Source organism: Pongo pygmaeus, chromosome 1 (genome assembly GCF_028885625.2).
Source record: "Pongo pygmaeus isolate AG05252 chromosome 1, NHGRI_mPonPyg2-v2.0_pri, whole genome shotgun sequence".
Taxonomy (NCBI): domain Eukaryota; kingdom Metazoa; phylum Chordata; class Mammalia; order Primates; family Hominidae; genus Pongo; species Pongo pygmaeus.
The window spans coordinates 165,772,862-165,785,141 of record NC_072373.2 but is presented as its reverse complement, the minus strand read 5'-3'; the positions used below and the strand labels follow the sequence as shown (position 1 = coordinate 165,785,141).

Sequence of the window (12,280 nt, the reverse complement as noted above, 5' to 3'; positions counted from 1 at the left end):
ACATGTGCCTGCCTGGTATTGCTTGTAGGCTTTAAGCTCTACTTTTCCCTCTCTCTGTGTGTGTATGTGTGTGTGCAAGCATGTATGTGTGTGTGTGCATGTGCATGTGTGTTGTTTTCAGATAATAGGTACAGCATAAAATCTTTTTAGATTATAATTGTTGTTTCTATTGCACATTCTGTTATGGTGGGGGAATTTCAGGTTAAAAAGGAAAATACCAACTCTGTCTAATTAATGTCAAAATTTAGGTGAAGTAGGTGAGGAGAGGTTGAAAATTTGTGGTAAGTAGAAGAGTATGAATAAAGTTAACTGCAATTAAAACCACTTAACCTGTAGTTACATTTCCCAAACCCAAGTGGCAGCCTTAAAACTGACCACTGAATTATGGAAACTGAACGGAAAAAGGGTTTGTTTCATTGCATCAAAGTATTTTTCTTTTCCCATTTTGGGTGTATTGATCTCCCTGTATTCCCTGGGGTTGCTGGAAAAACTTGGTCAAAAAAGGATAATTACTTTTTTTATTTAGTTGCATGCTCTTCAAAAGGCAACAGCAAGTATTCATTAATTTCCATCTGATAGAGCCGAACTTTTTTTTGTGGTTAAACAATTGAAACAGGAAATGACCCAAGATACAGTTTCCATGACACCCTGTCACTTGGATCCAGTTTTCCAGAAGATGAAAGACCAAAGCCGGCTTTTGATAGTGAGTAACTAATTGGACTGGCTGATAGTGGGAGTTTTTTAATGTGAAAAATAAAGGAGAAAAAACTGGAACAGCTGTGTTTTGGTACAGTTGTCTAATCCCCAGATAAAACACTCCAAGGACATTGAAATTGAATAATGCCTTTAGTTAAGGGGAAAAATCTAAACTCTGTCAAAGCAGTGGTTTACTTTAGAGAAAATACAGAATATATTTACGTGAAAAAGCCAAAAAAAAAAAAAAAAAAAACCTCCAAAAATTTACAGAGCCAAGATACTAAGTGATGCCTTTTAGGAATCATCTTTGTTCATACAAAGTATGATTTCATATTTTTAAGGTGAATTCTTACATGTGAATAAAGAGAGTACTTGCTAGATTACTTTTTCAGTCAACATTTTCAAATGCTGTGTAGCATGGTGGGTAGACCTGAAGAGTTTTGTTAGAAGGATGAAAAAGTTTTGTTTAACTCATGTTAAACAATTTGAGGCATACAGTTAGAAGTGTTTTTACTGATGATCCCCCCATACATACATAAATGTAGGTTCCAATTGTTTATATTTTGTAGAGCTTCTTTAGAGAATTAAATGTGAATAAGCCAGGGGTTTGTTAGACTAATGGGTAAAACTTCCTGTATACTACTGGGGAGATCATTGTTTTGGGCTCTAATTCTAGGCCTTGCTAGCCATCAGCATAGTGACCTGTGACGCTGTTTCCCTTTCTTTTGTAAATGAAGAGGTTGGGGATAGTTCTTATATAATAGCTTTTGTCATTCTGCCTACTTTGGAAATGTAGGACAAGCACTGACCTCTTCTAATATAAAGGTAACCCTGATGGACACAATGGAGATGCACATGAAAAGGTGAAAATATTTTTATTTTTTTGAGACAGGGTCTAACTCTGTCACCAAGGCTGGAGTACAGTGGTGCAATCATGGCTCACTGTAACCCCCACCTCCTGGACTCTAGCGATCCTCCCACCTCAGGCTCCCAAGTAGCTAGGACTACTGGCGTGTGCTACCATGCCTGGCTAATTTGTGTATTTTTTGCAGATATGGGGTTTTGCCATGTTGCCCAAGCTGATCTCAAACTCCTGAGCTCAAACCATCCCACCTGCCTTGTCTTCCCAAAGTGCTGGGATTACAGGCATAAGCCACTGCACCCAGCTGCTGAAAATGTCTTAAAAGGAGAAGACACCTATTTTACTTAAATGTGACACAACATTTAATCACTGGAACTTAATGGTATACATTAGAACTGTTTTTTGAGGAACACGGTCTTTGACTTAATGAATTTTCTAGCAAGTCTCAACCTTTCTCTTTTGGGTGTACCAGAATTCTGTTGTCAGTTTTCCATTAGTTGGATTTACCTGTTGGGTTTAATTCTTTCATTTTGTATAAAGGTACCTCTGCTTGGTTTCATTTTGCTTTCCTAAGCAAAGGAGTAGAAACAGATGTTAAGACTGAAATTCTACTATATTTAGGAAGACATAAATATATCTTCCACTATGGTAAAATGGAAAGATATACTGACCTGGGCATACTCATGGGCAATGTACCTGTTGTAAATCCCCTCCTTTGCAAATTGTACCTACTTTGAGGTGGACTGCAAGTTCTATGAGGCCTGGGACCTCCCTCCAACCCTTTTACAAAGCCCGCAGTGTAGTGCTATCTATGCCTATCTGATTGAGACACTGATCAGATGTTTGAATGGATTGTGAAGACAAGGTGCAAGGATGTACACCAGGAGCACACAGTGGCTGTTCAAGAAATGGTGATAGTTTTTGTTTATATTTTCATTTCCATGAATTGATATTTTGATAACAGCAGTCTTTGAGACCAAGACTTCCAAACTTTTTTCTGGAAAGAATTTTTTTCTTCCTCACCCAGAAGAACATTTATTTTCTGGATGTAGTTCAGATTTCTCCTAAACTGGCATCTCACTTGGTGTGAAACTAGAGGTATAGAGGTAACTTTTTATTACACCACCACCCAATTTTAAGCTCTGGATGACCGTGCAGGAACTGCTTTTGTTTTCCCAAGGCCACCATCCCCGGTGCAGATGGAAAGGAACAAGATACAGGAGGGCAGTCAAGAGCCACTGGGGAGCCCCTGTGCTCAGCCCCGGGAGCCACAGGCATTACTGTCAGGGTGGCTGTCTCCTTATTGCTCGTTTTGTAACTATGACTATGCTGCGAGGTCTGGAGGGGAGGGGAGAGGAGGGGACATTCCTCCTGCTGCACCCTTGGAGGCTGCGGGCTTTCCTGGGCCTCGGAGAGCGGCTCAGCGAAGGCCCTCAGCTCAGCAGCCTGATGAGGTGCATAAAATCGCTGTAGCCAGACGGGACCTCCCCGCCCCGGGGCCGGGCCCCGGCCCCTCCTCTGGGGCACACCCCACCCCGCCGCCCCTCCCCCTCCCTGGGCACACCCTATGCCGCCGTTCCTCCCCCTCCCTGGGCGAACCCCGACACCTCCACCCCTTCCCCCTCCCTGGGCGCACCCCATCCACGCCCGACCTTCCCCCTGGACCCCGCCGCCCCTCCCCCTCTTGGCTGCGCCCCGCCCCGCCTTCCCGGCGCCCTCCTTCCCGGGTCTGCCTTCTCCCTGACCCTCCTCCCGGCCGCCAGGACCCCGCGGCCCGCGAGGCAGCTCTTTGTTCCCCCGCCTCGCGCCTCGCCCCGCCCCGCCCCGCCCCGCCCCGCCCCGCCCCGCCCCGCCCCGCCGGGTCGCCGCCTTAGTCCCCGGCCGCCCGCTCGTCTCTCCCCTCGCTGCTCTGCCCTTTGTCTTCCACGCCGACACCTCGCCTGCCCCTTCAGCTCCTCTTGCCCTGCAAACCCCGGGTCGCCACCTCCACATCCCTTCCACTTCTACCTGCCTGCCTTGGCCTGCATTTTATTTTCAACCAAGGTTGAAATGGTAGCCCCACGCAAAATCCGATGGTGTGTGGAGGCACTGCCCGGTCACTGCAGTCTGCACGCCTTCTTAAGTGTCAGATGCGAGCAAGGCCGACCAGGAACTGCCGATGGGCTTCACGTGTCAGACTGGACTGCCACCTGCCACACATTCATTGAACTTTTAATAAGCACTGCCGTTGTGCTTGGCGTTTTGCTGGGCTCCAGAAATAAAAAATTCAGAGAGGCCAAAGTTCTTCAGGGATGCAGACAGGTGATAGAACCATCATTTATTGAGCACTTGCTAAGTGCTAAATACTCTTACCTGCGTTATCTTGTGTAATCCTCACAACCACACTCAACGACGACCTATTGAATGCTCTCTAGGTGTCTGGCAGTGTTCCAAACAGTTTATGTGTATTTGTTTGATCTTCCCAACGGCCAATGAGGTAAGTACTGTTATTTTAATGCAGAGGAGAATTATGGAGGGACAGAGATTAAATGACTCAGAGCCACATGCTCATGACAGCAGAGCCAGGAGTCAAAATCAGGCAGGTTGTAGTGGGTATACTGAGAGAAAGTACGTGTTTTTTTTTTTCCTAGTTGGAGCGAAGTGGATGTGTCAAGAAAGATTCAGAGGAAGTGACTGTTATGCTAAGTATCTGGTGTATCTTGTGTCATGGTTTTGTTCTTGCCCATTACTCACTGTGTTTAGAGAAGATGTTCAAAGAGTACCTAGAAAATTGTTTTAAATACAGTTAAAGCTGTTTGGTATTTTCACTTGCGTTTTTCTGTGTAATACATCAAATTGCCTGTTCTTTGTTCATGTAGCTCCCCCATTAGAGCATGTTTTTTGAAACAGTTAGGAACCTATAGTTGTAAAGTGATTGAAAACCTTTGGTAGATAGGAGCTGAATTTGCTTTTCAGCTCTTTTTGTTACTGTTGTTAAGTAAGGATTTCAACTTATCTATAAAACGAGATTAATAATAAACTCTACCATCTCTTGTGAGATGTGAATATTTTGAGGTCCCAAGGAAAAAGGCCTTGGAAGTTCATGACTTGTAAATTAGTATGTATTTCACACATCATGCTTTGAAGGTTGTTCTTGATGTGTTAGGATAGGACCAGGACACTGACTTTAGGATCACAGCTACCTCCCCGGAACCTCCCCTCATTTCTCCCAGCTAGAAAGGGTTCCTTTTACCCTACTTTCGTGTCTCCATTGTACTCCTTACTGGAGTCTTGCCTTGTAGTTAGTTGTATCCACTTCTGCCTGCCCCACTATGTTATACATTCCTTGGGGCCAGGGACTGCCCTACCCATCTTTGCTTTGTCCTTGAGTTTGAGGCCACAGTTGGGACCACAGCATATGCCAATTCAGTTGAACTAGTGGGCTGCCTGGTTAACGTTGAGATGAAAGGTGATGTTTTTTACTTTCATCGATGTTGTTGTTATTTTACTTTCTGGGGTGGAAAAAGAACATCTTGCATAGGTAGATGTGGAGCATGGGCTCTAAAGCCTCCAGGGAAGAAGCAGGGGCAGGAAAATGGGAGAACTGGAGTAGGAATCCGCAGACAGCCTAGGAGATAGAGAATGTGGAAACTCAGGTTGTTTCCATGACCCAGGGAGAAGTAAGAATAAGCTTTCTGGAGCTGCGAGTGAGAATGGAAGTCCAGCTCCAGACAGAAAATAGCTTCTTTTTGATTTGTCAAAAATGTGATATTTAGCGGAAAAAAATACACCTTTAGGAGTCAGAAGACTTGAGTTCAAACCACCAGTATGTTGCCTGGGCAAATAATTTAAAGTTGGGGTCTCCATGTCCTCATCTTTAAATCTTAAAGTAGAAAAATGAATGTATCTCATCTCCTTCTGTATTAGTCCATTCTCACACTGCTGTAAAGAAATGTCGGAGACTGGGGAATGTATAAAGAAAAGTGGTTTAATTGGCTCAGGGTTTCATAGGCTGTACAGAAAACATGGCTGAGGAGGCCTCAGGAAACTTAAAACCGTGGTGGAAGGTGAGGGCAAAGCAGGCAGATCTTCACATGGCCAGAGCAGGAGGACCAGAGAGAGAAGGGGGAGGTGCTACACACTTTAAAACAACCAGATTTTGTGAGAACTCAGTCATTATCATGAGAAGAGCAAGGGAGAAATCCACCCACATGATTCAGTCACTTCCCACCAGGCCCCTCCGTCTTCCAACATTGGGGTTTACAGTTCTACATGAGATTTGGGCAGGGACACAAATCCAAACCATATCACCTTCCTGATGTGGTTTTATAGGAATTACATGAGAATGCCCGGAGAGGTATTCTTGTATTAAGTGTAACGCACTACGCAAATGCTGGTGTGAAGGTGGGTGAGAGCTTCTGGTGGAAGAAATAGCACTGGATTTAGCAGGGGCTATGAGAACATATGATCTTTTTTGTGTGTGTGATCTTGGATTAGCAAATTTATCTGTCTAAACCTCAATTTCCTCATGTGTAAAATGGGGATAATCATGCCTACCTTACATGAAATGGACCTGCCAGGCAAAGCACATATGAGTTGGGTCTGTCCTGGAAAACTTGTTTGAGTGATTGACATTAAACACCTGCTACCCTTACTTAGATATATTCCTCCCAAGTCCCTAAGTTGTTCTCTCACTAAGCCTGAGAGTGAGGGGGCTAAGTAAGATAGAGATGTACTGCATTTAGAGAACCATACTCAGTCTTCTGTTAAGACACTACCAGGTCTGACACTGGCTTACTGCCGCAGGCTGTTTATTACTCTTAAGCCCAAGACAACTTCTGCAGTCTGGGTAAGTTGCCTCCCTAGTTCATCTTTTTATCCTTGAAAAAGGCCCAGGGCTCCCAGGCATTTTCTTTTCTTTGGTGTCTCCTGCCATTCCCCACCCCCAGGGTTCTTCTCTTTCTATGATTGGCTGCTACTCCCCTCATCTTTGCTGCCCAGAAGGCAAGCACAAAGGAAAAAGGTCTTTTTTTCCTTTTAAGGCTTTTATCGCTAATTATAAGAGAAAAAGCAATAAGGCCACAGGACTGAAAATTTAATGAAGTTCATACTCTCTTTTTTTCTCTGTTACCTTGTTCCTAACTATGAGTATGGATGAAAAATGCTCTCTGCTTTTATTTCTGAGGGTTGGGGCTGCTCATCTCTTTGAACTGTCATTAGCAAAAGGCTCTATAACTCCCTCTACCTTGGCACCTTTCATGCCTGTGTTATCCGCCCCTTGTAGCAAGTGTGGAGTTTTCATTTTTTAGAGATCTCCAGACTTGGTAATAACAAGTTCACTGGGCCTCAGCTCTGCCCAGGAGGGACTAATTGCAAAGTAAATCCCAGGCCATAAAAAGGAATTGATGAAAAAGCACCATCTTTAATCCTTTCTTTGGCTTCAGCCACTTGTTATTAAAAAGGTGTATTTGAATCAACTAAAGATGAACAGCTTTAGTTCATTTGTCTTTCTTGGCTTAAAAAAAAAATGGTAGGAAGGAAAAGGATCTTAGGGTAAAACACTCAAGTTATTCAGTAATTTTATAAGTCTTTATTTTTCTTTGACCATGAAATCAGCCCTAGGGTGCTTTTTAAAGTAGGGAAGTTTTGTTAAATCTCCAAGGATAGAAGGAAAACACTACAACATTATATATAAATGCAAAATTAAGACTGTGAGGTAGATTTTATGATATTTTTTCAAAACCTAATCTAGATACCTATTTTAATATTGTGACATTTGCATCCCTTCTCAGTTTATTAACAATAGGAGAGATTTATTTAAGACATAGCAGAGACAATGATTCTCAAACGAATACTCCTAGATGTATTTTGTCTTGCACAATTACTGTTAAGATTTTTCAGTTTAGGATTTGGAAGAAATAATACCTTTCAGAAAAACATATTTTTTAAATGCTGAAAAACTGGCAACCCAGATAGAACATGCCCCACATACATACATTTCACATTTATGATAGAATAGTGAAGAGATATTACAACATTCATATAAAACCTACATTTAGGGTGACTTAGAGTGCTAGTTAAAACTGCTTAAGGAAAATTTTAATGGGAGTCAAGAACCAGGAGCCTCAGGTGAATTCTCAGTGCTGGTACGTGACCAGCTGCGTGAACCTGAGCAAATCAGTATCTTCTCTTGTCACAAAAAAGGGATGCGGAGGTAAAGTAGAGTTGCTCCAACAGCATTAAGATGAAGATTCAGTGAAGTTTTGGACACTTACTGCTGTTTCAGCTGACTTGCATCTTTGCACCCTTTCGGCTCTAAGAGCCAATGGGAGCTATAGGGGAAGGCAAGTGATCCTCTCTCCTGCCGTGGCAGCTGGGGCAGTATGTACGTTACATACACTAGGCCATTAAAGACTGTTACCTGGGACTTTGAGCATTAGGCAGCAATAGAAATGGGACAGTCAATAATTTTAAGGTTATGGAGAAAAAAAGAGAGTCCAGTGACGACGGAACAGCCAGGTATTCACAGTTGCCTTTCAGCAAGGCTGTTTAGGTGGCTTAATCTCCTGGGCGATGTTCTCAACTAACTAACCACTAAGTTTCTGCCTCTTGTTGTGTTTCTAGTGTCTTTCTAATAAATCTTTCTTTTTCTGATTAAGTTCATTTCTGTCTTGTTATTTTGTTGCTCTGGTGGTCGTTATTCAGGTTTGCACAATTTTTAAATTGCTAAAACCAGAAATTGCCAGAGAGATTGGCTCACTGGGACAAAGATTCAGATCCATGCAGACAATGCCAAGTGCTCCTGTAAATCTCTTGCAAGATTGTGGTATGATTTAAATAAGATGTTGCATATTGGAGTGCTGTGGGTCCTTGAAAGTTCGATGCATGTATAATTGTTATTCCTGGAGGTTGTAATGAGTGGAATATCGATGGGATTAATATGGCTGTGGGTACACTGGAATTCAGAGTGTCAAAGGCCACTGGATTTGGTAATGGTTCTGGTCCTTGTAGTGGAGAATCCATTTTCCTTTTGCTGATATCTATGTAGCAGGTAAAACGCCTTTTAGATCATAGATATTTTGGACTGTGCTTATTTTTAGTGTACCTAAGATCTCTATAGGTATAGGACATTAAAGCAGATGGAGTATGGTATGTAGTAGGTTTGCAAATGAAGGAGACTAATCGTACTTCCGCTGTAGAGCAGGCACTGTAATCTGTTTTTTTCTCGTTTGATGTTACTTCCTCTTATTTTATAGACGAGGAAATCCTCATGAGAGGAAGTCTTAGTACCTTGTCAAGTATCAATTAACTATTATAAGGGAGATTGAACATTCACATCCAGGGCTTTTATATTTCAAAACCCTGGTTCTTTCCATTATAGCATGCTAGGATCATGAGAAAATAAAGAAGTGGAAGAAAGACCAGAGAAAGGAGTAGGAATTGCCTAGGAAAATAAACAACCATCAGGTTCCAGAGAGAGGTTATTAGAAATCTAGAGTTCAGACAAAGAATCATAAAATTGCAAGATTAGAATGGACCTTAGAGAAGTAGAGCTCACCACCCTCTCCAGCTCATCTCTCTCTCCAACATCTCCAAGTGGTCACCCAGCCACTTCCCGCTACAATGATGGGGAGTGTCTTACTGCAGAAGACAATCTGTTCCATCTGTGTTTAGCTCTGGCCACAAGGAAATTATTCCCTTTGAACCCCAGGATTTCCTTTGGCTCCAAGTTTACAAAGCAATAATTAGCACTTTGAGTTGGGAAAGCTAGGCAGCAAAGTGGTTATGAACCCCAGCTCTAGAATACAATTGCCTTCCTTTGAACTTGAAATGGCCTTTCTCAGCTTATCAGCTGTGTCCTTTTCTCATCCGAACATGGTGGCCACCTCACAGTGTTGATATGAGAGTCAGATGAGGTAAAGCATTTTTGGCATAGTCACTGTCATGTATAGTAAGACTTTTTAATAAGGTTTTATATATAAAGTCTGATTGTTATTATTTTCCATAACTCTACGAGGTAGAAATTATTATTCACACTTTCTAGATCTTAGAAACTGAGGGACCTGACTGATGGTCACAGAAAAAGCAAGCAGGGCTGGGCATGGTGGCTCAAGCCCGTAATCCCAGCGCTTTGGGAGGCCAAGGCGGGTGGATCACCTGAGGTCAGGAGTTTGATACTAGCCCAGCCAACATGGTGAAACCCTGTCTCTACAAAAAATAGAAAAATTAGCTGGTCATGGTGGTGCACACCATAGTGGAGCTGAGATCGCACCACTGCACTCCAGCCTGGGTGACACAGTGAGACTGTCAAAAACAAAACAAAACAAAACAAAAAAAACCAGAAGCCCCCTGGAGTTCAAGGGCAAATGATTCAACTTCTGCTCTTCCCCTTTTAACACTTCCTGCTGTTCCTCCTTTACTTTGAATGGAGAGAGGCTACTGCCTGCCAACTGGAGTAACTAAGACAAAATAACAGTCTGCAGGTGTGGCTAGGGACACGCACATCCCTGCCAATTTCAGGCTAAATTCAACATTTCCACTCTTCAAGTTGCTGTACCTTCCTCTTTTCTTTCTCCTAAAGAGGGATTTTCATTTGAAACTGTTATTTCCGTCATTTGTATTCTCCGCTCATCAGCACATGGATTAGTTGTAACTTCATGTAGTTGTTTTGAATAGCTGATACAAAAAGTCTTTTGGGGGAGTAGAACTTTGTTTTTCAGTATATACATGTAAGCTTGGTATGTGGTTAAGTTTTTTCTGCCACCATTTAAGTGACTTCTGGACCCTTTCATGATCAGGTAAGATATACTTTATATTAGTGAATGTTAATCTCTGACCTCTGGATATTTTTACACAAGTTCATGCCAGAGGCACAAATTTCCATCCTTGTTCTATTTTTCCATTCTCCATTTCTATTGTTACATTCTGACAGCCTGCCACCGGAGTCCAAATCTTGATTCTGTTGCAAGCTGGGTTACCTTGAGTAACCCACATTAATTTCTAGCCCAAGATTATCCATCTGCAAATTTACAGCAATATTTCTATGTTCATCTGGGTCATTCTAAGTCAGGTTTTCCCAACCTTAACACAGATGACATGTGACGGTGGCAGGGGAGGGGGCTGTCCTGTGCACTTTAGGATGTTTAACAACCTCTCTGGCCTCTACCCACTAGACGCCAGCAGTAACTTCCTCCAAGCTGTGACAATCAAAAATGTCAAGTGTCCCCTGGGGGCTAACTCATCCCCGATTGAGAAATACTGTTCTAAGGTGAAACACTGTTTCATGTTGAAGGGCTGCTGTAAGCCATAGAGCTATAAGATAACTACTAGATATTTTATTAAATATCTGCTTTACGTAAAGCACTGTGCGAATGCTATGGAGAAAAGGAGGAAGTAATCATGTATAAGGGTATCCTTGCTTCCCAGCAGCTATGGTGGGGGGAAGTGATACAGGTAGAATTTGATAAATCTGTAAGATTCAGGAGGTATTTCAAACACAAGGCATTTGACATTTGAGTTGCATCTTGCCAGGAATGGTAGCCATGAAAAGGACTCAAAGGAAAGGGTGCTTGCTTTCTAGTTTTTTAATGGGCTGGCAGTCAGAAAATGGAAATGAGTGAAGTAGGCCTTGAATGCCTGTGACACAACTGGAGATGGTAGGAGCCACCTAAGAGAAACAGTTGCTGTTCAATGGAAGCCACTTGTTGGCAGCAGGAATGTTAGTCTGGAGATGCCACATCTACTAGTTTTTCTAAAGATGTTGGAAATCCAGATTTTTATAAGATGTAAAATTTCCTGAATTTTAAACATTAGCTCAATTTAAAACAACAACATGTGTGAGTCAAACAAAACACCTGTGCAGGTTAAATTAGGTTGCCAGTTTGCAGTTTCTGTTCCAGATAATCTTTTTAGGAGGGATTCTCTAATCCTGTCTCTTAAAAAACAATTGGAGGAAAAGTTAAATTGATATGTTCCTTCATACTTTATACAATTCATTTCCATCCATGTTTTACTTTCTCTGTTTGAACCTTAGCTATCAAGATAAAGTTTAGATCTGAAGTGTTGCTCTAAATAAAATAACATTTTGGAAACTGTGAACATCCCTCAGTTAAGAATTCTCCAGGGTCTTCAGCTAAAAGTGAAACCTGGAATGGTTGCCAGCGAATGCTTTTTGTGGCCTTGGAAATTCAGAGTGATTTATCACTTGTTGGTAATAACTGGAGGCCTCTATATACAAGAAGGGAGTTAAAGGTAAAGAGGCCAAAAATAACAAGTCTAACCATATGGCTTTTTTCAAGAGGTGTCCATATGGCTATCTAGTTAAAAAGGACTCTTGCCAGCTTGACTGTGAGTTTTCTTTTTTGTAGCTTGATATAAACGTCTTTTAGCTTTAACATTGTAGGAAGGAATTCCTAGGTTTCACTTCTAGGTTTTGAAAAACTGAACTGGGCAGTGGGGGAGGAATGTAGTTGTAGGCAGCTGAGCTAGATGCATAGTTGACCATAGGATCATTGGTATTTACCACAGCAGCAAAGCTATGTGATAACTCCTATTTATATTCTTTTTAGTCTCCAGCAGTAGTTCAGCTTTTTATGATGGTGTCAGAGTTCCAAGTCTGACAGTCTAGCTCAGTGTGCCTTCTTGTTCTCAAGAATGGAACATGCAATACTTTGTCAAATGCGTTGGTGAAATCAAGGTATGTATTAATTCATATAATTTCTACCTGTATATTAAATTAAGTGG

The 12,280-nt window shown here is 42.1% G+C and overlaps 1 protein-coding gene across 3 annotated transcripts in view; it reads left to right on the top strand.

The window, feature by feature from the left end:
- CACHD1 (cache domain containing 1) overlaps positions 1-12,280 on the top strand; it is a 224,032-nt gene that overhangs the window by 31,953 nt on the left and 179,799 nt on the right. The window contains exon 1 of one of the 3 annotated variants that reach the window (XM_063654596.1): positions 3,410-4,034. The exons of 1 other annotated variant lie outside the window; for it this stretch is intronic. In XM_063654596.1, the coding sequence (XP_063510666.1) occupies positions 3,999-4,034 (36 nt within the window). In that variant the 5' untranslated portion in view covers positions 3,410-3,998. Of the gene's footprint in view, positions 1-3,409; positions 4,035-6,691; positions 12,234-12,280 lie in introns of those variants that run through there. One more of the 3 variants, XM_063654599.1, reaches the window with a different exon arrangement.